Source organism: Anopheles nili, chromosome 2, assembly GCF_943737925.1.
Source record: "Anopheles nili chromosome 2, idAnoNiliSN_F5_01, whole genome shotgun sequence".
Lineage (NCBI taxonomy): Eukaryota > Metazoa > Arthropoda > Insecta > Diptera > Culicidae > Anopheles > Anopheles nili.
In genome coordinates, this window is record NC_071291.1 from 9,193,708 (window position 1) to 9,219,366 (window position 25,659).

General features: G+C 48.5%; 4 protein-coding genes across 4 annotated transcripts in view; 1 reads left to right on the plus strand and 3 right to left on the minus strand.

Annotated features, from left to right (window-relative positions):
• Nucleotides 1–18,196, minus strand: part of LOC128722127 (heparan-sulfate 6-O-sulfotransferase 1) — a 31,180-nt gene extending 12,984 nt beyond the window's left edge. Inside the window, exons 1-3 of the mRNA XM_053815960.1 lie at nucleotides 17,990–18,196; nucleotides 15,071–15,355; nucleotides 2,064–2,397 (exon numbers count right to left, since the gene is read on the minus strand). Of these exons, the coding sequence (XP_053671935.1) occupies nucleotides 2,064–2,397; nucleotides 15,071–15,355; nucleotides 17,990–18,196 (826 nt within the window). The remainder of the gene's footprint in view (nucleotides 1–2,063; nucleotides 2,398–15,070; nucleotides 15,356–17,989) is intronic.
• Nucleotides 18,197–20,363: 2,167 nt separating this feature from the next.
• On the plus strand, nucleotides 20,364–21,951 carry LOC128721920 (cytochrome P450 4g15-like). Its single transcript, XM_053815723.1, has 3 exons — nucleotides 20,364–20,904; nucleotides 20,962–21,031; nucleotides 21,105–21,951. Exons 1-3 carry the CDS (start codon nucleotides 20,364–20,366, stop codon nucleotides 21,949–21,951), a joined length of 1,458 nt encoding a protein of 485 aa, XP_053671698.1.
• A 24-nt stretch (nucleotides 21,952–21,975) lies between these two features.
• Nucleotides 21,976–23,247, minus strand: LOC128732244 (protein HGH1 homolog). Its single transcript, XM_053825415.1, has 4 exons — nucleotides 23,163–23,247; nucleotides 22,932–23,095; nucleotides 22,146–22,870; nucleotides 21,976–22,075 (listed from the first exon to the last, which is right to left on the minus strand). The coding sequence occupies exons 1-4, from the start codon at nucleotides 23,245–23,247 to the stop codon at nucleotides 21,976–21,978; spliced, it is 1,074 nt and encodes a 357-aa protein (XP_053681390.1).
• A 133-nt stretch (nucleotides 23,248–23,380) lies between these two features.
• On the minus strand, nucleotides 23,381–24,789 carry LOC128721924 (transmembrane protein 68-like). Its single transcript, XM_053815727.1, has 5 exons — nucleotides 24,741–24,789; nucleotides 24,549–24,669; nucleotides 24,395–24,492; nucleotides 23,968–24,329; nucleotides 23,381–23,903 (listed from the first exon to the last, which is right to left on the minus strand). Exons 1-5 carry the CDS (start codon nucleotides 24,787–24,789, stop codon nucleotides 23,580–23,582), a joined length of 954 nt encoding a protein of 317 aa, XP_053671702.1. The 3' UTR covers nucleotides 23,381–23,579.
• Between the last annotated feature and the right edge of the window lie 870 nt (nucleotides 24,790–25,659).

The window sequence follows — 25,659 nt, forward strand, 5'->3', positions numbered from 1 at the left end:
CAGACATGAGCAGGCAAGGACTGGTATGGATTCCAGCATCATATTCGGCTGCATTTTTGCTGGCCTTACACTATGAAACTCTTTGTTAGAAGCTGATCGACCCTTTGAACGCCAAATGACTACGCATTGCTAGCGATTGCCTTTTTCAACAGGCGTGGATGCATTTCGAACAAGTTTTTCCTGCTCTAACCACAGGCTGACTCAACCGGGGTCTCATATACATTAAGCTGATTAAAAGTAAATAATACGCAGTCGCGCGATATTTAAGTTATTTCTATAACTTATCTAACCGCAATGATTGCCAGTTTCGTGGTAAAAAAAATCACATGTTAGCTTAAATGCTTAATCGTTTTGACTGCAACGAAGCGCACAAATTCAACTCTACGCTGATTGCACACAAAAAAAGACAGCTGTGATATGCACATCATTAGTCAAACATTGTCGAAACCATGCAATCAACCATAATTACCATCGATTATTGTGTAACGTACTAAAAACGGCAACTCTTTTAGAGCTTTTGTGTGTGAGCTCTCGGGCAATTTTTATCGTTTACTATTTCGAGCACGCTTCCCCGTCGTGCTGCTGCTGCTGCAAACGATATGTTCTCCCATCTAAAACGAGCTTCCTGTGTTAATGCAACCGGAATGGACGCTGTTGCAACAGGATGAATACGATATTTGTGGCTGCTCGTCCTTGTTACTTGTTACGCTTTCTCTGCCTGCACTCGTCGTTCGTGTCGGTGTTCGTCTCGCCAGAAATGTCATTACAACCAGAAAAATGCAAATCACCGGCGACAGGCGGTTGAATGAGCATGGCTCGAGCTGACACTGTCACTAGAATTTTGATCGTCCCGACAAACGCAGTAGCATGGCATGCAAAATGCAACAGTCTGCACTGACACCCTCCGCTGCTGAGGCTCTCTGGACCCACTTCGTCGATAACCTCATCATCACTGTCCAGTTCAGCATCGAAACTTCGACAGGATGTGCATACTAATTATATCCATGCCGGATGGGATGGGAAAATCACCCAATCCTCACCACACCAACGGCCACGAAAAGTTGATCAAAAAAACGGTCAAAAACTAGCGCGTTAGAATGTGTTTATTTTTTGCCCCTGAAAACACACAACCAGCTGGTGCGCTTCACACACACAGACACACACAAACCGCGTCCTTCCGGTGTGGTTGCACGCAGCATCGATAATTTATCCCGTTTGCGCGTGTTAATGGACTAAGCGGACGATGATCACAGTCGAATAATAACGAGAAGAAAAAAAACAGCATGCTATTTTTTAATATCTCCCTCCACTAGCTCGCACCCGTTTCAATTACGACGGTTTTCAGTTTTACAATCAAAATGCCATCCTCCCGAAGCACGTCCGTGTTTCCTACCCCCCAGAGGCGCCCGCTCGCTGTCGATGCGCAACAAATGACGGTCTCGATGCCTGTCTCGGGACCAAATCCTTCCTACCAAGACGGCACGAACACGTCCACCACCAGGCAGATAGTCCGCCGTACAGCAGCGTGACCCTCAAGGGATAGGGATTTTTGCCCCAAAAAGCAAGCCCTCCCATCGAAATCCCATACAACCGACGGGACATTCGAAAGAGGCTGCGTTAAAAATTCACCCCACGTTCTCTAATTACGATGCAAGACACGTCACCACCAGCGCCAGCGAATACGGTCCAGCTGGAAGAGAGTGAAGTCTGCACACGGCTCACGGGCGAACAAATTGTCGGAATGATGGCGCACCGTTGTCCTTGGGCAGGAGGAGGCACACGTTACTACGTTGCGGCGCGCATGCCAGACACCCGAATGCAGACGAGCGCGCATATGTTCGCGACATGTCATCGCGTCACCCAGCCGCTAGGTGCAGCTCGGTAAGCTTTGCATCGACGCTCAGGACACGTCCGATTATGAGACCAGTTGCAAAGCATCCGGTCACACTAGACGCCCGGGTTGCTCGATGGATTAAAACAGAAGGACACCGACCGTGGGTTCGTCTCGAATGCAAATGGCAAAGTACAAAGTAAAAGATCTTCACAAACCTCGCAGTACTCACCGTTGTAACAGGGCGGCAGTTCGTCGGCCGTGGCATGCCGTCCGAGGCACCAATGGCGCGCATTTTTCCACGTGGCTCCACGTTGCACGTGCCGGAACTCGGAGAGGTAGCGTGCGATCGGTTCGCGCAGCAGCGTGATGTAGAAGTAGCGCCTTTTTGCCGTTTCACCCTCGTTCTTATCCAGCTCCTGGTCAACGCAGCCGGTCAGCTCGGTCCAGTCTGCGTGCAGGCCACACTTCCAGCCGGTTGAGTAGCGCGAAAACAGCCAGTTTTCGTTCCGGTGTGGCCGGAAGCAATAGCAGCGCTTTTTCTTACGCTGGCAGGTGCATGGACGCTGGATGAAAGAAGAGAAAAACAGGGTAAGAAGATGGTTAGTAAATCAAAATCAAATATCGATGCTATCGACGAAGGACGGACAACGTGTTTGAAATCCAAAATGCTAAATCCATCCCAAGAATACACCCAAAACGGAGATTTCTTTACAAGCGCTAATGCACATTTTCCCCCCGGCCACTGGAAGAACGTTGTTTTCCCTCAGCAAGATGTAACATTGCCTGATGTGAAAAATTGATTTAAATCAAGGACGGCACCCCCACCAACAGGCAGAACGCTCGAACGAGATGGTTCGAGAGGGTTTACAGATTCATATTTACCGATGCATTAACATTCCACTTACATCGCTTCCCGCCACACGGGATCATAAATTTTATTCCCGAACATTGGAGCCGCATCCATTCCAGGACGCGACTCGCGCTTATTTCCGTATGCGTAACCCATCGCATAAATTTACAAATAAAAGCAAAACCCCACGGATCTACAATGAATTATGGCATCCAGGCGATGCTTCAAGCTACCTGCCACCCGAGGGCAGTTGAGCCATATATCCGAGGAGTGAGTGAGATCGACACACGATAGACATCCGCCGGGGCAGGGGTTTCGGAGCAAGCACGGTTGGAATCACATCCACCAATCGCTACACACAAAGAACGCGAAGCATAACCAATTCGTCCACCATTCGCGGGTCACTGGAACCTCTCGCACGTGGGTGCGGTTTTCTGAGGGCGCTAGAATTTGTTATCTTCGCTTTTCCACGCCACATCGCCGCACATGATTTGGGTGCTGGCGAGGGATGCGAAGGACACGCGAAGGAGAGTATGCCGGAGAGATGCTGCATCAACAAAAGATTCATGACCGAACGGACTCCGTGTCCGTTCGGTTCCGGTGAAGGAAGCGCAGAGATACAAACACACACCAAGGGGTTTTCCTTCTTCTGCCCGCGTGCGATCTATCTCTCGTGTTTGCGAATACTAGAGCGTGGACTAAAAATAGAGAGATGGACCGACGCGAAGAACTCGGGAGCCGTGAAGACACGAGCGGCATTTATTTACATTTTCCTCCCGCGTGCGGCTGCAATCGCACCGACCGTTCCGTTTTTGGGATCTTAAGTTTATGTAAATTCATTCATCTCCGCGTTTGGAGTTTTCCTTGCGCCGTGCGAGCGAACGCCGCGAATGGCGCATGGCAAAGACACACGGAACGGAATTTTGAATTAACAATAAGTGCATAATGCTTCTCTCATTGCTTTATTGCCGAGCTGCGTCAGCCAGTGTCCCGCTGGGTAGAATACGCTGCTGAATGCGCTTCGAGATGCAACTGCAGAGGGCATGAAAAAAAAAGGGCAAATAAAAAAAACACATTCAAGAAAGGGTGCGGACAGAAAACAGAAGGCCGCAGCGCATCCCCATCAGTGACAGCTCGAGCTGCGCTGAGGCAACGAAAACATCGAACGCATATTTATGATACATAGCCTCTCGGAAGCCGATGTGCATGTGCGTGATTGGAAAATTACGACAAATCGTTGGAGATGAAGGAGCAACAAAAGCCGCCAGTAACGAATACGACAATGCCTTCTCAACGGCCCCGTTCGAAGAAGCTACCGTGGATGTAGAGATATTAAAAGCAAATGAAATTATTTATCTTACATGGCTGGGGAAGAAGCACCCAAGAATGTTTCCCCAGACGTTTATAAACACGCGCACTTTACAACATCCACGCCGTATCCAAACTGAACCTAGATAAGCCTTGATAGGCCCCACACAAAGAGTGGGCTTCTTCTCACTTGCGTTCAACGCGACACAGGTTCCATTAAAAATTACTGCACTTTAGGGGTTTTGTTTACGCGCGCACAATCACGGTTTCTCCGAATGCCGAGCATCATCATTTAAATCATCATCCTCTGTCGGAGAGATTTATCACGCCCGCTACTCCACAGTGGTCAGTGAAGTTCGACGAAACGCACTCACAGGCCCTCGAGGGCTGACCCCACGGGAGCAATCATAAATGCAGCAAGCTGGCAGCAGGAGGCTTGCTTGTTTCGCTTGCGTGAACCCCACGGACCATTTGGCATGGGATAGCAATCAAAACCCGGGGGTACGGTTCGGTCGGTGCACTGATTCCGCCTTCGTGCATCCGTAGTATGCCTCACCCGGTGGTCCGGAGCGCTCAATGGCTCGTAACGTATATCTCCCGGAGATAAGCTCGGGCGGGCCTCGATACGGAATTAATATTCCGAAAGAAACGTACATTAAAAATGACAACATCCGCCCATCCGCAGGGCCACATCACAACGTTGCAAGGCCCACGGGTGCGTGCTCGGAAGCTTCCGACACACGGAGTCACACACGTCAGGTTCAATCAGTGTGCGCGAGGACCCTGGGACCCTCAGGACACACAGGAAGTGCAGCTGAGGTAAGACGCACAATACCGCGACGACGATGACGACGGTTCTCGTGTGTGTTCGTGGCACATTTTATCGAAATTGTGGCATCTCCGGGAACAGGCACAGTTTGTTTTCCGCCTACGAAGTCGAGATCTTATAAAATCCCAGCATCCTCCCCAAACGCAGAGAAGCAGCCACATATGAGCGCATATCGGCTGGTAGCTTTGCGGCACGAAAAGCGAGATGATGCTGATGTTTTGATAAAACTTCAAACCCAACCGTTATGCGATGCGAATCTAAAATTTGGATGAACTCTTGGTCCTCTTCGTCTGGAGGACGAATACAACACAGGGTGGTTTGGAGGGTAGGTGGGCCAAAGTTAATTTAGATTGACTTGATTCTTCAACCACCCGACTCGGTGGATTGGGTGGTAGCAAGAAAAATGCACCACACCACGAAACAACCGGAAGAGACAGGTTGACAAGGTTTATCGGAATGATCGTACCTGAGGTACCTGAAGCCCGGGACCGGTATTGAGGTGGCCTCACAAAAGCGCCCCAGGACGACACAACAAAAGTTGAAGCAGGTTTCGCGCACAAAACTCACCCTTCTACGGTACACGACGAAGGTTACACCCGGGGGAGGTGTGCTGGAACGCGAACTGACTTCCAATTTTCTTGCTCCAATCAGCCCCAAAATCTCGGGTCTGCCATGAGCGCAAGGTAAACTTAATCCTGGCCGTCTTTTGAACACCTTGCGGTGTTGGTGGACCAAAACCAAACGCATGGTTTGGATGGCAGGAAAAATCATTCCACGACTCCATCGACCGGATATGGTTCGCTTTCACTGCTATTGGGTTGTGGTCGATTTTCTTACGACACCCATCTTTGCTCAACTTCACCGCCCATCTTTCATCGAACGCTGTTACTCACGTTGCACCAACCGACCAAGCGGTCAATTCGCGGTTGGTATGTTTGGGTGTATGTGCGTGCCTGAACACAGGAACGAATAGTCACGCGCATTCGAAAATATAACTCCACTTGTGCCGAAACTTCCCGCCAACGAAACCGTGCATAGGAACGAACGCTGGTGGTGGTGTGGTCAGAGTCAGAGATCGCTCCACCGCTCACTGGCGGCAAGCTTCAGTCCAATAAAATGACCGCTCGAATCTCCTGCCGCCATCCAATTATGTGCGAGTATTATTGACTCATTTTGTGCCGAACCACGGGTGCGCACATGTCTCGGTGGTGATCCTGCTAGCGTACGGGGAAAATGGCGCGTAGAGTATTATTGCAAATTGAATTAATTCCGGGACACTCGCTTTTCACCCGAGGAACCGAACCTGCCCCGGCCGATCCGAAACAAAGCACACACCATTGTCACATCGTGTCGCCAACCTGGGGGCAGCAACAGCGGTGCAACATAAAATCAATTAACGAGTTATGAAAATTGATCCGAAATGGGAACACCGGCCGAGCTGCAGGCAGACGTGCGAATAGACCTGCTCGTCCTTGATAACGGGGAATCACGCACACACGCACCAAACCGGGTGGACATCCTTTTTTGCGCCATTTTATTGCCACCAAAGCTCGTCCCTTTTCCTGTATAATCGCATTAAAATATTTCCCCAGGCAAAAGCTGGGCAGCTTTTTTTTTCGGGAAGAACCACACTCGTTCAGCTGTTGAGTGTGAGTGAATAGTATGGGCATGTGATGAACGCGATTCCGAAACATGACGAGCAGCATTTGGTACGATGTTCTCAACCGCTACATCCCGCAGCATTGGCAGACGAACATCACACCAGCCAAAAACCCAGTGACATGGGGCTCACGCAAAAAAAAACCGAAGGCAGATGCTGCGACAATTCAACGTTGTCTGCAATAAACCTCAGCAGCGGTCTGGATGGGACGCTTCCGGTGGCGTACTTGTCACCACACGTACATTGCGCCACCAAATGCCACCGACGTGAACGTGAGCCGCAGTCGTAGTAATTTGCTGGTTCAGGCGAAAAATGATCGATTCACTAACGGCGAGAGGGTGTGTGCCAAAGGAAGGCACAAATAGGCGCCGATTCCATTCATGAACGAAACCCATGAATGTGCTCGAGGCGAGGAAAATGCAACTACACGTCGTGCAAAAGCCGCCAGTTGTAGCAGCAGCAGCAGCACCGTATTGGCTGGCTTCCTTCTGCTGCTGACTCGACTAGATCGGTGTCGGCTTCAAAAACATCGTGCCAAAATATCCCAAAAAGAAGGGAACAAAAAACAAATCAGCAGCGCATGCACCATGCAAGTAAAAAAAAAAGGAAATGCAAGAAAAATGCTGCCCGGCTCTATTCGGGGTTCTGTTTATGGGAGTTCTTTTTTGCTGTTTGGTTGGCTATATTATGTTGTCGCTATCGTGCCGCGATTGCTGAACCTCAAAAACAGTTAGCTTTCGCGATGCCATTCCGTCAACTGTTTTATGACCACGACGACACCAGAGGGTGCAACCGGCTGAGGGTGGCAACGTTTGTGTCCCGTCTTTTGCAGGTCTTTGCCCCAAACAAATGTGTGAAATTGTGAGGGATCAAAAAAAACACAAAGAAAGCACGAATTCGATCGTACCACTACGCCATGCCTGCCAGTTTTCGTAAGTGATTTTGGCTATTTTTCATTTCGGACATGGCGAAGTGGGAAAACCCCTCGAAACACACACAGATGGAAGCGAGTTTTTCCGAGGCGCGCGTGCGACGAGCGCCGATGTGGGATGATTTTCAATTTAGCAACTCGGGCGGTCGGTTGGTCGATCGTTTCCATTTCCGCCGGGTGACAGTTGAAATATTTCGCCTAGCTCCCGTTGGAAACCGCGTGGAAAGAAAAGCTCGTCTACCGGGAGCAGCAATCGATGAAGGAATTTACTAATATCCCAATCACTAGCGGCGAGTTGCAACGGCACATGGTGCAGCTGCGAAAGAAAAAACACCTCTCGCAACTCAACAACATAGCAGCACATCTTCTTGCAGACGGCAACACTCTCAATCGATGGTAGACCATTTGTGAGCTGTCGTCGCGAGTTTTCACGGCGTAGCAGCGAACACCGAAAGAAAAACATGAGCCGACAGAAGCGAGAAGCCGCTAACAGTTTAATAATGTTTTATGTGGCCGAAATGCGAAAGAAGTGTGCTCATGCTGGAGCATTTTCGCAGCGACGTGAGCAGAAAGAAACGCTACGCTTCTTACGACTAAAGCTCGGTGTGGAGGTTTTTCCCCGGTGGGTGGTCTAACGATGGAAATGTTATAACAGTAGGAGATGTTCGAGGCCACCATGTGTATGTGGTGCGTGTTCGATGGGCCAAACAAGTTGAGCTGAGCTCTCTTTATGCACAGCGAAAGAATGCCAAGGTCTAGGCCCTTTGGATCCTTTTCCAGCTTCTGCTGCGAGCATAGCGCTGTCTCATGGCGGAAAAGCAAAAAAAAAGCATGCTGCTTTTCCCTTCGGTCCGTTCCTTGTCTTGTGCTCAAATTGAAACGTCTGCGCGTACAAGCTCGTCGCTCCATCGACGGGTGTAGCGCACCAGGGCAAGATGTTTAAAATTCTCGATGCATTGCGTTTTGGATGGAGTGGCGAAACCATCAGTGGTGTGAATGGCGCGATATCTGTCGTACGAAGCGCGGGAGGTCGGTCGTCGCCTTCCATCGCGGAACAAACGCTCCCACCAAACACGATCGTTTATTGATCGTTTTACTGCGTTGTGTATCAATTCCGGATTAATGGCCCCCGACCGTTTCCGTACAAGCAATGGCAATGGAAAGAAACAACGGGAACTGATTTTGGTGCGGTACCAAGCCGTAGGAATGAAGATACATCGCCTTCCATTCTGCTCCGGCTGGGAGCTATTTTCATGAAAGGTTTTATTGCCACCAGCATCAGCAAGAGCAGCATCAGCAGCAACACCACCAGCAGCGCCGTTAGGGCGATCGTTCATAAAGCCAAAATTGAATATAAACAACTTTAGTTACCAAATAAATCACCAATTCCGGGCGCGTTCTAACACGTGTGTCTCTCCTCCTGGGGTGCAGAGACATGCAGCACCACAATCGATAGAATTGAAAAGTGAAACACAACAAAGCCACCGTTCCGAAGAGGAATCGCATCTGCAATCGAACGCACATCTCCACAGAACGGCCCCATAAACGAGTGACAAATTGTTGCCCTCCCATATGGAACCTCAGCCAAGAAAGCCTGCAAAAGTTTCGGCGGGAACAATGGCTTGGCGCACACCAACCGAATGGTTTCGCTCGAAACCGCGTGAAAAACAACGGCCAGTTGGCTTCCTTCTCCTTTTTTTTTGCACCTCCATTAAACGTCGCGATGAAGCAAATCGAAACAAAATCGCCAAACATTAAACAGGCATTCGGGCGATGAATTATGTACCACGGGGAGACCACCCTACCTTCTTGGTGCACTTCAGCCCGCGATCAAGGTGAAAGTCATTATTTTGGCAATATCTTAAGATCTTCGCGTTCGGGTTCGCACCGGGTGACACAGAGGGATCTGGCCGATTTATGGCACCGCGTGAAGATACGCGCCACACCGCGTGTTTACGCAATGGCCGTTTTCCATTATCACGGTGTGTGTGGGTGGAGGAATATCTTAAAACGCCAAACAACTACTATTTTTCATCCTAATGGGCACCTTTCGGCGCGACGTTTGGTTAATCCGAGCGGGACACCTTGCATTTGCCACGTGGCTAGCGGGTGGAAAACTTATCGCACCGGCGATCCCATTTTCCGATGCTGGACGCTTGCGTTTTTCTTCAGCCCATCGCCTATCCTTCGCCTCTATCTCGAAGGCATGATTTATCTTCGCGCGATATTTATGAGTGCCGCACGGTTTTCCCTCGCATTTTCTTCTCTCGCCTTCAACGGGTACTCCTGCTCGCACCAAACTGGTTGCGGGAAAACGAAACAAAAAAAAAGGAACATTTTAACACCCGGACATGAAAGGGAAAAGCACCGGCGGCAACAACCAAGCCAAACCAGGCCGCCCATTGAGAGGAGGCATTAAAATATGCTAACGCGGCTCATTTTCTGATTTCGGCACCATTTATCGCTCCGTTCACGCAACGGCTCTCGGTGGCGAGGAAAGGGCAAACGGCATGAGGTGGATGAAAGGGCAGCTCCACCAGCCGTAAGGCAGATGAATTTACCCGTCTCCCTGCTTCGCTAAACCAGAGCGCTTTTCCCTGTCACCCCCCCCTCCCCCCATTCGGTCACAAACATTCGGTCGGTGATCAAATTACGGAACGGAAATAATTCCGACACAAATAAAAACCAACAGGTTGGCGCCACTGGCCGGGAAGGGAAAACCCTGCTGGCGAGGTGGTGGTAGCAGGTAAAGGGCACACCGGAGGAGTTGAGGTCCCAAGGTGCGATTCCCTTCCCAGCACGACCATCGTATGAAGAAACCCCAAACGAGCCCCGGAAACCCTGGCTAGGCTAATGAAACGTAAAGCGATCGTAATGCCCAAAAATAGCTTTTCCCGAGAAAATCCACCCCAAGCGGTGGGCGAACGAGTCGATTTTCATTTGGCCCACAAGAACGAGAATCGATACTACCGATCCGTGCGTAACGCATACCAGCGGAGAGAGAGAGAGAGAGACCCTAAACCACACCGGTGGGTGGTCCTTTTCCGTCGCCCTACACTCCTCCCCCCACCAACGGGGGCGATTTTCCCGAAACGTGTGGAAGTCCTGATTCGAAGGAGAGAAGAAAAAAAAAAGGAAAAAACCCACCAAAAACACCGGACGACCCCGAGGTGAGCAATCGCAAAGAAGCGCACATCCATCTGTCGATAGAACGTCGAAGTCGCCGTCGTGTTCGGGTCGTCAACATGACGCGCTACGATGCGTACGGTTAGCTCTGACCTTAGAGGGCGCGCAACCCTACAGGGAACGGTGGGGCGCGACTCGGGACGGATGTGGAGGACTTCGAAAAGCCACAGGTTTCGACGACGGGCATTGCATTGCAATCCGGGGGCAGCAGCAGGAGGTGTACGTTCGCTTCTTCGTTCGCGTTTGGGGGCGAGAGTTTATGGTGCGTCATAAAAATAGATTTTCGGCCGTTTCCTGATTTAAATGTCAACGTGAATAAAATAATGAGCGCACACGCTCTCATGCGGGCTTCCTCCTCGGTTCGTGCACGCAGTGCAGGTTAATTCCGCCCGAACGTGCGAGTGTGAGTGCGTTTGAAGGACACAAGCAAGAAGGAAATCGATTGGGAAAAGCGTTTGAGCGTTGAGCGTGTTCTGCTCGAGGCGTGCAGCTTGTGGCGTGTTGTGCGCAACTAACCACCGGTTCAAATGATGACAAGAATAAAGGTTTTAGGGGTTTTTTTTCTTCTTTGCTGTAGAGAATGCGCCAAGAAAGTTCAAGCATCAAATTTCACCAAAATCAATCCACCACTTCAACAAACACTGCGCGTCACGATTGTCCGCCATCCGACACGTCGTCAACACAAACCGCCCAATAGACGCATTTCCCGAAGACGGACGACCACAAACATTGCACCAAATTGATGATCAAATAAAACCCACGATGTAACTTTACCATCACCATCGGTCGATCCCTTCTCGATGAGAACGCACAGCGAAAGCAAAAGGAACCATCCGATCCGAGCTATTTGCTCGAGAAACTTTCGACGCCATACAAAGCGGAACACTTCGTCCAATAACTTCCCGCACCACGGACGACGTCGGGTGCTGTTTAAACTGTAACCAATTTGGACTGGTCTCGTCGGTCCGGCCCCCCAAAAACGGTCCGACGACAACACGCCAAACGCGAGAATGACTGGGAATTATTTCGACACCATCCGCTCCGTGTCAATCCGCTGCCATTTAAGGTGACCGGTGGTAACGAAAATTTTCTTCCCAACCACGGGGAGACCGAGTGAAAAATGTGTCTGCCCGTGCGTAAGATGTATTTTTTTTTTCTCGACGCGACCACCCGCGAGGCAATGAAGGAAGATCAAGCACGGGGAGCAAACGTGGATGCAAGGATGAAAAACATGCAGCAAACAGAAATGAGCCAACCAACTTAAACCCCTCGCTTTACATCGCGAACAGCCAACACCATAAAGAGCGTAATTTACGTCCACAAAACGTCTCGCTGGCCGCGCAACTTTTGCTGCAGAAAGTGGTGAAACGATTACCGAAACAACCGATGCGATCCATCGCCCTCCCCAAAAACCCTCAGGACACACAAGGGAGAATCGGCAACTCATCCCTTAAAAACCCGTTTCACTGAGCACTTGAATGGGGCGACAGTTTGCGCTGATCAGCCGAATAAAAAAAGATGGACCATAAAGTTGTTTTTCCACCAGAAAAAAAAACACACCCCCAACCAGGGCAGACGGAGGATTAGCCACCCCGAGAGAACAATGGGTGCGCATTCATTCACGGACAATCCAAATTGATGCCGTCTGGGTCGTCGGGTGATACATTGTCCAGCGGTTTACTTCCACACGGGGCCGGGATGGTTTGGTAGCTCTGTTACACCGGTGGCGAGGGATTTGTGAGAAGGATTCACAGAGCAGCAGCAACAAAAAAAAAGGACATGTAACGTGATCTGCCGTGCAATCTGCGAGGCCCACAAAGCGGTGTTGGGAGTGATGGACGGCATGGTCCTTCGCTCGTTCCGCCGGTTGCACACATTTCCACCATTTCGACCAAACGATTGAGCAATAACCTTTAACTGCCGAATGTGTAATGGTCACGGGGCAGGAACCCAGCAAGGAGCCGGAAAAGCGGTGTATAATTAAATCGTCCAAGCGTTCCAACCGGTTCCGGTTGGAACCTTGGGGTCCGCCCGATAGACACCAAGGGATCGCGAATTAGTCAACCGAATGTCCTCTTCCTGGGCGCATCCTGGGTCAGAAATAATAAAAAAGAAGCGAAACCACCAGATCACATTCGCACAGCGCGAGCGATAGACATGGCACAAGGTGAGCACGTCCCAAGCGATATGCTACCGGGAACGACCGGATCTCCGCGACCGGAGACCCACCTATACATCATCCGGCCAGCAGCCAAATCGACGAGCAGCACCGGGACACGCACGGGAAGCATCGCACATAAAAACCGAGCAGCACAGCGACGGCCTAATGGCGTGGCAGTGACTCCGGTGAAGGGGTTTTCGGTTGGTTACTGGCTGCTGGTGGGTACCTTTTTATGTTTCCTGCTATTTAATCCTACGTTTAATGCCACGTACGTTTGTGCCAGTTCCAGGCGGCTAGTGTATCGCACAATACCATCGCCCAGCGTCGACGTCTAGCTTGCTCCCGGTGGTTCTATCTGCGAGCTGTGCGCTTTTTTACACCACTTTATGATGGTGCGGATAGCGCGAACAAAAAATCGATCGCACCCAAATGGCGGCGCGTCATTCGCTCGAGTGAAGATGATTGCTGCCGACGCCGACTACACACACTTCGATTGTCAATCAGAAGCGGCCACCTTTCCGACCTTTCGCCCTTCGGTGTCGCTGGCACAGGGTTGGTGGAATTGAGGGCGGCAAAAATGTTCAATTCACGTCAAGCATGAAAATGTCTTCTGCTTTGCTCCATTTTCGGTGTTCGACTCGCGGTGTTTGCAGCTATATGTGGGGATTTGATTCGAACACACCCACACGTCTATCGAACCAGCTGCAGCTCCGAAAGCTGTCAGTCAATGGGGAAAATAAAATAATGGAAGACGTTTAACCTTTAATACACTCGCAGCAAACAAACCCGCTAAAACCCATCGAAAGGGTTATCTACTGCCGGCAGCGGGGAAAGGATACGAGCGAGTAATTTCGCTGTCAGGAGAAATACCAGCTAACATAAGCCATACTGGGGATTGCACTAACTAAAGCTATGTTAACAGTCTCATCGTTCGTGCTTTGGAAATACTTGCAAAACGTTTTTAAATTTATTTTGCAACTCTCCTCCATGTCGAGTGTAAAAATTGTCTATCTATTTTGACATTTGCATGGTCGAGCCGCATATCTGCAATTGCGCTCGCAGTCAAAAGTCCTGTTCAACCTAAAAAGGATGATTGGACGAACTACATCGGGGAGTAAACTCTTCGAAAAGGTCAACAACAACCAGATTATTAGAACAATCCGGAACAGGAAAAGGTGCTCACGGAAACCAAAAGACTCTCTGTGAATGTTGCAGATAGAGAACCCGCTGTCTAAGCCTCGAGGAAACAGCAGCAAGGATACTTCCGCCCAACATATTAGGCAATTAGAATAGGATCCCCTTCCTCCTGATAAAAACGCTCTTCCCTATCCTACCCACCCCCCAGTTGACCGATCGATTCGCTTAAATTGCAAACTTCCATATCGATTGCTCCGAATGCCAGCAGCAGCACTTCTCCAGCTGCGATGCAAACGAAACATAAATCACGCCGGCTGAGTGCGCTCTCATGCAAAACAATCCTCTTTTTACCAAACGAAGCAGGGTAATCCCTCTTTGCCATCCGAGATACGACCGGGAAAGAGACAAAAGCACGGATCCAGAGGCCAGACTCATTTGCCGACGAGAGGGTACCAGGTGTTCGCGTATGAATTAGTGCTGACAAGGACGAAACTGTGAGAAGCGAATCGTCCCGAATGCTCCAAGTATCCCATGTTCTCATGCCGCCACCAAACAACGGATCGATTTGATGCGCTTGAATTTATATACATATAAAAACAACGAAATAGCATCGTATCGACTAGAAAACACACACACGCGCCAGATCGTCCCGTGTCTTTCGTTCCGGAACGGTTGTCAGAGAATCGGAGAAATTATGCTGAATTTACGGAACAACCAAGAAGGTCCGATCCGGAAGGCTGCAAAAGACCAGGGGACGCATGAACAAGCCGGTGGGGTCTGGGACTGAAATGGTTTCGTGTTGGATATATACATTTTTTTTTTTGCGTCTGTAAGTTCACATTCTTTGGAAAATTTCTCCCGCGCGGGCACTTGAACTTTGAACAACCCAACAGCCAGTGTGCTCTTGCAAAATTGTTCACAAAATAAAAAAAACGAACAAACCACCGGTCGCAACCTTTTATGGCGCGAACGGGAAGGCGAACATTTGAACGAAAAAGACAAGCAGCACATCCACTTGAAGACTCGCGGTGAGAACAAAAATCGCAGGGCAAAACTCTGCCGCTGCCACACGCTTAATCGCATTTCGCCAAACATACCAGACGTGACACGCCAGCCGTGAGGGAATGAAGTACATTTAAAACAAAAAGAAAACAAACGCGGCATTGCATCTTACCTTCAGATCCAGATCACGCACCAAATGTTTGCCGAAGGAGGTACCGCCAGTTTTCTGGATGTGCAGGAACACCATCACGTCGTGCGCGTTCATGTCGAACTGGAAGTCGTCGTTCAGGACCTCCTCGTAGCTGAGGCCCGGATTCGCCAACAAGTTCTGCTGGACCGGCTTGCCGAGGTTGTCATGTTCGTAGCCAGCAGCCCCGGATTCCAGGCCGGTGCCTCCACCACCGGCCATTCCGAGACCGCCCGATGAACTGACGTCCCGGCGTGACAGGGCACACACCTGCGAAGAAGAGAACCACGCGCACACATTAGTGAGATGACGCACCTTGCACAGGTTGAGACACACAAACTCGACCTCGAAGCGCCAGAGATGCTGGATGTGATTTACGATCTAAGCGGGCAAGCGAGTGTGTTTGCATTGGAGAAACACTCGGGTGCTCGCTGGAGCTGAACATTGGGTGAAGGAAAATGGAATCGGATCGGAGCAAACACGGAAAAAGGGGTAGCAGCGTAGTTCACGCCAACGACGCTCGAGCGAAGAAAGGCAATCCCGCGTTTCGCGTAATCTCACTGTTTGTGTTTGCAGTCTAATTGAAATGGTCCGGACTGCTGCCAGCCTCCCAGCGATGATTAATCACCATCTCTGCCTGCCGAGGCCATCGACTGATAACCACATGGAAAGGGTGCGAGAGCATCATTGGGATAAAGGAAATCCCTGCCCCGAATTAGTCCATCATTGTTCGACCTCTAACAGGCTTCCGAATTGTTTCGCCATGGGCTGTCTAATCGCACTGGGGTTTCTGCAAACACCAGGCGTCACTGGTGATAAGAAGTAAACAGCAGCACGGTGCTCTTGCTTTGTACTGTTTCTGCGTCAAGTCAATGACACATTTTGAAAACAATCTCCCAACAGCTGAAACACCATGAAAGCAAGACCAGAAGAGTGCAATAATTTACGATGCAAAAATGCCAACTTGGCCCACGACGAAGAAATCCTTCAGAAATTACATCATCCGTTAACCTCACACAGGCACTTCATCGTCTTGCCATTGGCCCAGGAGGATGTGGTTCGTTGCCACACGTACAATCGTGTGATGAATCGTCCAGAAGTTGCTAACGTCCAGCCACAGTGGGTAGCAACCATTCGCTTCGAAAGACTGATCTGACTGGATTGTCTGGATAGAACTCTTGGATTCCGGTTCCGTTGCGAAACACCGTTTCCCGTCCATTACGGGCGATGGGAACTTTATCGAAACATCGTTAGCAGGAAAACGCAAGGAAAAGTTAGCAACCATTCTGACAAGAGTTTTGCTTCGGAACTCCGGTTTAGTGATAGTTTTGGCGTAGGTGGCGGTATGATGAAAAAAACATCTTAAAAGAACATCAACCCGTAACTTACGCAAGGCGGAACGCTAATCATTGCACAATTCCCCAGAACCCTCTCCCCGAGTGAGGGCTTCGCCAACGCATAAATTCAAAGGCTATGTACATGTCAGAGAGACACTGTTGTCCCCATATGTCGTGTTCCAGAGAAAGCGTCGCCCAATTCATCCAAAAAAAAGGCGGGAAAACGGGCAGAAGCTTCTAACGAGCAACGGAACAGAAAAAAACAAGACCAGCGCACATGTTTCGGCAATTTCGACCACGAATGGGAGACCCCATTTTCGGTTGGCCCAAAAATTGCGAAATTATGATTGATATGGGAACATTTAGCGTCAGCCGTCTTCCGGAGCGACAGCACCACGCGGCTCCATTGACATTGGGATAGATGGATGATGAAATCAACGCCACACTACACGAGAAAAAGTCGTCTAGCGCTCAACGGCGATCCACGGACATGTGTTACGTCTACCAGAGGGATGATGATGCTGGGGAAAGGATTTTCCAAGCGACCCGTTTGGCGTTCGGTACGCCTGCCAACTGATGGTTTTATGGCACATTCCAAACGTTCAATCCGCCGCCCGGTACAGCATGCGTTGGACAAATGAGATCACCACACAGGAGGGTCACCCTCATATCTCGTTCGCGTCGTCTGATGTGGCGTTACAAGGGGCCGAGAGAGAGAGAGAGCGAGAGAAAAAAAGAAGAAACAAATTGCTCCTGACGGGGTGGCTTGTGATTGAATGCCCGAATAAAATGAAACTGAACGCATGAGAGGAAGCTCTTTGCCGGCGTGGAAGTAGTCAGCGACGGGTTGATTTCATATCTTTCCCCCATCTTCGCCATGCCGTGCAGAATCAATCACACACGGAAAAAAGGCCGCCTCTTGAACCGAGAGGCGGTGGCTTTGTAGCAGGGGTCAAGAAAAACCCACCCCATTTCATTCGGTAAATGTCGTCGCGACGCGATCGGCATGAATTTCGCTTGGCTTGCGTACGACGCTTGATGAGATTTCGAGTGGTTCGCCGAAATAAAGTGGCCACCGGAAGGACTCGCACACACACACACACACGGCACTTGAGTGTGCCGGCAAAATCAACCGTATCGGTGGTTCCACACATCCTACCCGAAACAAGCGACCCAAAAGTTATGGTTCGCTCTCCTTCGCCATCCCGGTGAAGGTTTCCCACTTTGGGAAAACTTGCGTGAGATTTTCGAGTGTTTCTCCAATGCCACTCGATTCGGCGCATCGGAGTGGACCAAAATTACATAGGAGAGAAGGCAACATTACATTCAAGTACAACCGGGGCAAAAGAAAACCGCCAACCAATTTACCAAACCAAACCAAAATTCCCGAACCCTTGCCGGATCCGACCACATCCGGCCGGCCGGCTGGAATCTAAAGCTTTCCTGGACCTGTTTTCTAATCTCTTGCTATCGGTTCCGTCCGATAAGCTCAGAATGGGGCCACCTTCCGAGCACATATGATAAGTCAGGGAGGGTTGATAATAGAAGGACAAAGTCAACCACTTACCTGATCTGGACAGTAGTACCCGAATCCGATGATGCCGGCGATGGTGAGAAACAGACACACGATGATGATCGGTCGCCGGAGCCTCCAGCGGGGCTCCATCTTCTTGATTTCGTACACTCCACTCGACAGCAGCAATGTCAGATCACTATCTACCTTCACGGAAATGCTCTTTTTCATATCCAACGAAGGGATCATTACCTTCTTCATTTGCACGGCGGGTGTGTGTTTCGGTTTGTCAGTGGTTTGTAAACTATTTTGCTCGCGTTTTTTTTTGCTACCGTTTCACACGGCCTCCTTTTTCCAGCCACTTGTCGAAGGAGGAACACGTTCGGTTCACGTTTCACTTTCACTCTCGAGCGCGTCGTCGCGTTCGGTTGAGATATATCGGTTCTATTAGCACTCGCGCACGTGTGTCCTTTCCTAGCACCGCGCGACAACCAGCGTGTTCAACGAAGTGATAATAATTCGATTGACCAGCACCAGACAACGCCGCTTCACCCAATTGCGTACGACACAGCCGCACTCGTTGGGCCACAGTCGTTGAACTCCACCAGAACCAGAGGATGCTCTGGTGCCGTGAAAGTACGGCGGAATTACTTAATTCTCACGTTTCACCATCCCGGATGGCTTATTTTTCACTTCGTACCTTTAACACTTCTTTGCCCTTTTTTTTCGCACTAGGCCTCCGGTCGTGGGTTTGGGAACTTTTTCGTAAACATACAATCACACACACACACACACTCTCTCACACGCGCACTCGAGGATTATGCTTTATGCCCTCCCGGTATGCAATCGATCGCGGGATTACGAAAACGCAACTTCTAGGGCTCGGCTGCGGTGTTTCGGGCCTATTCTACAGCGATTAGCTATGTTTACGTTCTACTGCAGCATGGTTGTGCAGAGCTGACGAGTGGATTTATACCGACAACCAGCGGTAACATCGAACTCGAACATACATCCAAAATGCGTCCGCATGCGGGGATGCATCATTCACTGCACTTTCCCCCACCTCCCACTGGCACTACTTATTCGATCACGAAATTTAGACACCTTGAACCGTCTTCTTCGTCGTCATTTGTGCCATGTACGGGCATCGACACTTCGGCTGGCGGTGTCGAAGAGAAAGATTAACACATAACCCTGCACGGCAGCGATGCGCGCACCACGGTTACGGAGAGGCAATCATTTCTTTCGAGAAACAATTTTAAACCATCTTTCACTACCAGCGACGGCAGCACCGATGGCCCATAGCGGGCGAGCCCTTGCGACGACGTATTTGGGCAAACGCGACGAAAGGCGACGCTTTGTTTTGCTTTTGTTTGTTGGTTTTTCTTCTATTCGATTTGGGGCTTTGCTAGCCAAGGGCACACGGACACGGCACAAACGAGCACACACGCGTAGTGTACGTACAATGAACGATTTCCTAGCGCACGGTGAAAATGCACGGGATTGTTTTCGACGGCCAGCGAGCGATGGATTTCTCGCGGTGAGAGAACCGTCCGTCCATGTCTTGCTAGTTTCGCGGAATTTTTAATTGTGACAGTAGATGGTGCAAGCACTGCGCTACCCCAAGTAGCAGGCTCGTGTGACAGCTGATGTCAAAACGCTCGCAACTGTACCCAGGTTACAGATCTGATTGAGTGGACTACTAGGAGTCACTCACTAAGTCACTCACGATGAATAGCACTAGATATGCGTAATTTAAACCCAGCCATAGTTAAATTTTATCTAAATAAACACATTTGATTAAATGAACTGGTTTTATAACATTTGATTTACTAATTATTAAAACATATCTATAGGCCGAAAAGATGAAACATGGGCATAATTCCAATGTAGATCAACAAGCAAATCAGCTCCAGATGATATGGATAACATTTTATTCAGGCGGTAAAACGAAAAAAAAAAGATTAACGAGAACTCAGCTCGCCGTTCAAACCATAGCGCTAACCAACTGATTTTACCAATAAACAAAGAAACGAGGAGACAATCACACTACCCACAAATAAATTGCCATTTGATTCAAAACCTAGATATGGCTTTAAATTTATATAAAGCGTATGAAGGAACAGATCGTTCATGTACACTTTGAAACAACACAAAGCTGGACGGTTCCAGCTAAGAAAACAGACGACAAACGGCTCATTTTCTCCTAGCAACACTTAGTCCAACTCATATTTACGCACGAGCAGCACGTGTTCAGCATCGGGAGACAATTAAAATGAGATGATAATTCGTTAAACAAATGGGTAGCAATGATGCGACAATCACGTTGCTCCCATTGTATTCCCGCCTAATTACCCTCGGTGAGAAAGTGCAGTCTTGCAAGACGCAGCATAAAAACTCTAACCAGACAGGAAGCTGCCCATTCAAAATGTATCACACGACAGTACAGTTCGCTCTGTTTTTTCTAATCATCTGTTGCTACCGGGCTTGGCGCAACTTTCGCGCATGGAAGCTGCTCGGTCGCTTGCCAGGTCCACTAAATCTTCCCTTTATAGGCGCGATGTACGTGGTGCCCGGTGCGGATACGTCACGATACCTGCAGACTTTAGTCAATCTAACCCAAACCTACGGATCTCCACTGTGCCTTTGGATAGGCCCAAAGCCGGTAGTGATCGTGAGCTCAGCAGGTCATGCTCGAACCATTCTCACCTCATCGGCCACCGTGGAAAAAGCTAGCTTCTATCGGTTTACACCGCTGCGCGGAATTTTTTCGTTACCCGCCCACAAATGGCGAATCCACCGGAAAGTGATACAGCCCAGCTTTAACCAGTCAATTTTACGAAGCTTCATACCGTTGTTCGAACAAAAAGCGAATGTAATGGTTCACAGTTTAGACGCAATGGCCGAGCAGGGTGAACCGTTTGATATCTATCGATGTACTGCTAGATGCACGCTAGACATGATATTTGGTAAGTGTTAGCATTCGTTACATGGCATTTTCGTTTTTCATTTGGGGCTTTTTTCAGCTACAACATTGGGAACGGACTTACACATTCAGGATGCTCCAACATGCGCTTATTTGGATGTACTCGAAGAGTAAGTATCACGTCATAGTAAAAAAGGAGGTTTTCGTTAAACTTAAACACTCTCTTCCCTTTGAAATCGATAGGTTATTTGAAATCGTGACTATTCGGGCGGTGAACATTTTCCTCCATCCACAGTGGCTCTATCGCTGGACCTCTGTTTATCGCAAGGAAAAGAAGGCGTTAAGAGAATTTTGTGCCCCTTCTAAGTCTATTCTGTCAGAAAAATCGTTGGCAAATGTTCAATCTCCAGCGAACAAAAGCTCGTTCAGTCTTGTTAGGCATCTACAGGCGTCGATCATAAGCGACACGGCCAACGAGGACGTAGAACACGAACTAAACACTATCATATTCGCCGGAAATGAAACTAGTGCAATGACAGTTGCCAATACTATCCTGCTGATTGCAATGCATCCCGCGGTACAGATGAAGCTAGCAGAAGAGCTACAAGAACATTGCGGAAATAACGTGGAATCTATTAACTACGATACGTTGAACAAACTAACCTACATGGATATAGTTCTTAAAGAATCGCTGCGATTGCTACCGATCGCAGCCGTTATAGGACGCAGAACGACACAAGAATTAGACCTGGGAGATTATCGATTGCCAGCCAACGTCGATGTGGTCATTGATATATACGACATCCATCGGAATCCTGCCTATTGGGGCAAGGATGCGGATCAGTTTCGCCCGGAAAGGTTCGAATCGTTAAAATACGACCACTATACGTTACTCGCTTTTAGTGCTGGGACAAGGAACTGCATAGGACTCCGTTACGCTTGGATTTCGATGAAAATCATGTTGCTGAAAGTGCTTGCTCGATATCACATCGAAACGGATCTCAAGCTGGAGGATTTGAACATGAAAATGGCCCTAACTATGAAGATATCCAACGGACATATGGTAAAGCTTACACACAGAAGTCAGTGAATTCCACAAAAAAAACCGATGATTCTATTTTTCAACTTCATCACTCATTGTTTGGATCTTGCTTTTTACATCGTCGGGGATTTCCAGCTGCTTCAGATTATCCTCACCGATTTCTTCCTCCGTTCTGTGAAATAGACAATGCATGTTACTAACAGAAAATAGCGACAAGAGGATGACTCTGCGCGCTTACTTACCGTATCAAAATGTCAACCACATTCTCGACTGCGGTAAGAACGACTTTATCGCCCTCTGCACTGCACTCAAATTTATGCAGCTCGCGAAGGATCTCATACGCACCGTGATCCCTGAGATATACACGACCCTTTCGCGTTGCACACAATTGCGCCAGCGATTCCACCAGCATCTTGCGCACATCCGGATCCTCTTCTCGCTTCTTATCTGGTCCCAGGTACTGCAGGTCTACTGGTAGCCTGTCGTTTGTTTCGTCGTCGAGCTCCTCAGGACCAGCGAGGGGTAACAGGATGAATGGTAAAACATCCAGATCCTCACTCAGCAGCCACTCGTGCACGGAGGAATCGAAACAGACGTTCTTAAGTAATCCCACGGCGCCACCTCGACGCACAATACTGCCCTCGTGATGCACGAAAGGTAGCAATCGTCCCAGCAGTCCTGCCTTTCCACAGCAAAACACGTCACGGCCCAGTTTACTCTGTGATACGTTGCTGAACAGTGGCCCTAAGTAATTCAGGTGGCACTTTTGTTTGTTGTAGTTCACCCGTGTGAAACAGGTAGTCAATTTCTCTAGGCAATATTCTATGGCGAGTAAACGTTCCACGACCGTTTCGACCAGCTGCTCTGGACGTGTGATATTACATAGAACCATGCACCAGGCATCACTTAGTTTTGAGTTCTCGTCCAAGACGGCATGGTAGGCTAGCGGAACCAAACGATCCAATAACTGGCAAGGCATTGCACAATGCTAGTAAATCGAACTTTGATGGAGGCAAATATCAACGTACCTTATCTACTACCACAGTGGCTCCAGTTTCCTCTGCCGTGATGTTAACGAAACACAGCACTGCATCTTTAGCAACGGATTCTTCGTTCGTCAGATCCAGCAAGTTAGTTAAAAGTGTTTCGTTCTGTACCAACAGCGCTATTCCATCGACGGAACCAGTAAGACCTACAAGAACGGTTTTTCATTTAACGCGCCTTGCCAACTTATGTACTTGAAAGTACCCGCCACTTACCGAGCACGTGCGATACTGATACCACTCTCAGATCAAGGCGCGCCGTTTTCGAAAGAAATGGAACTATCTCCTCTAAGGCTTCCATGTTTCTAAGGCAACTACTCGTGCGATAACACTGCGACCGGCTAATGTATTATTCGAAATTACGATTGAATCTAAGAAATGTTTTGATATTTAAAGCGCATGTCTGCCGTCAAACGCACGTGCTTGACATTGCACAATATGTCAACTCAATTATAGCAACCGGAATTGTAAAACAAATTCAAAGTAGCCGTTATTAAGTTGAAAACAGTTTTGAATGTCAATAAGCATAGCTAACAATAAGCACACAATTTATTAGTCGCATTACAAAATCCTTCTGAGTATTGCAATTTCCAAACATATATAATAGTTATTTAATAAACAACAACTCATCAACTAACATCTTGCGGCTTTTTTAGAAATGTTATCTGTATCAAAACGATCTCCGATCGCCTGCAGTATATCACCAGGGACTCGCTGATGTTCACTAATTAAATTTGCGATAGCACTGGCGATCTTTTGTTGCAAAGCTGCTGGAGTAAGCGAGCCATCATAGGGGATCGGCTTCCCTAACACCGTACGTAATTTGACTGGAAATCCACCATAAATGGGAAGAACGGGAATTTTCAACGCTTCGTATATGCGTTTAAAAATCCACTTTGCTATCGACACCGTACGAAAACACTCGCGGATATTAACCGTGAACATCGGAATAATTGGCTGAAATAAGAAACGTTTTCAACCGTTCTTTTTTATGTACTCATGCACACATTGTACAACTTACCACCTGCGCCTCTAGCGCGACCCTTGCAAAGCCCGTCCGATTCTTCCAAAGAACTTCGTAAGACTTATCGCCGAACTGTGCCTCGTACACTCCACCTGGTGCAATGGATAATAGCTCTCCAGAATGCAGCGTAGCCACGCATGACTGTGCCGAACCGGACGTAACTTTCATTACTCTAGAGACAAGTTTCCATCCAGGAATTTGATCCAAAAACCGATCACCAACGGTGTGGATCAAACGATTCCGTTTTATCATCGTTGCGGCCGTTAGATAGTACATATCGATGGGCAATGCACCGTGATAATAGATTAGCAATGCAGGTCCATTTTCGGGCAAATTTTCCAACCCAATCACCTCGTATCCTGCAAAATATTTTAAGCCCATAAGCATTTCTTGCTCAATCACGTGTAGTGTGAGGAACTATTACCGTGGAACACTTTACTGTGCAAATGCCAAACGAAGGCCATCATCCTTCGGGCATGGTTCCAGAATTCATCTTCATGGATGTGCTTCCAAAACCGCAACCTGCAAAAAAATTACAATTGATTGCAATACTAAACTCTTGAAAAATGCATGCTTACCGAAAGAAGTTGCACAGATGCAGGTACGGAACAGATGATAAAATCAGCAACACATACATCCACGGCAGTAAAAATAATATCACCAGTGGTAGCGATAAATTATGCACCAAACCAAACCAATCTGGACATAAAAAAACACGTGCATGATGTATGCACCGAAAAGAAATTATGCCCATCCCGATGTCGACTCACCAATCATTGTGCTTCCCAGAGCGGGCATTGAACTGCTTTCGATGTCCATTTCGAATGTAGCCTTATGACTGAGACTCCCGTGAGACCTGCAGCATACGTTAATGTTAAATTTACATTGCACAGTATTCGCAGCACCGTTAGCAACCGCATTCGCGATTCACTAAGCGCACCAGAGATAATCTATCGGTTTGAAGTCTTATCAATTCGTTCTCACGTTTTCGGTCGCCAAATCGTGTACTATGAACCGAGACTATCGTATGGGATTCAGCATATATCAGCTGATTTTGGGGTATATCCAGCGAGTCCTTTGTTGTGCGTTGGTTGCAGTGTCTAATGCGCAGGAAAAGTACTGCAGCAGAAAATCGATACCGTGCAGTCGGTGATGTGCACCTGTTGAGTTGTGTCGATAATATATACACCGAGCACTGAAAGGATGATTGTGTGAAAAGTGCGCCTGGTAACATTATCTGCTAATATTTAACTACCGTTCACTAGTACAGCAGCGGTACGCGGTTGAGGTTTAAGAACACCTACGACTTCATGCACGACGAGACGATGGTGAAACATAAGAACGCTACCGAGGCTCTACCAGTAATCAAATTAACGGCATAACCCCTCATCCAACTGCCCTTACACGCCCGTATGTTTGTTTACCATAGGCAATTGAACCATCTAATGCCGAAAGTTTCAATTGTTCCGCGGGAAAGCAAGCTAGAGACTGTGCGAGAAAATGTGATTGAGCGAGTGGAAAGATGATAACGCGATCATAATGCGTGCACCCCTCTCGAAAGCACACATCGAATGCACTTTTCGGAGGTAACGATGTTCAATTGAATATTTATCGCGCTAACTCTTATACTCATTAACATGTATTAAGTACAGATATATTAAATATATCGGCTTTTTTTACTCTCTTTCC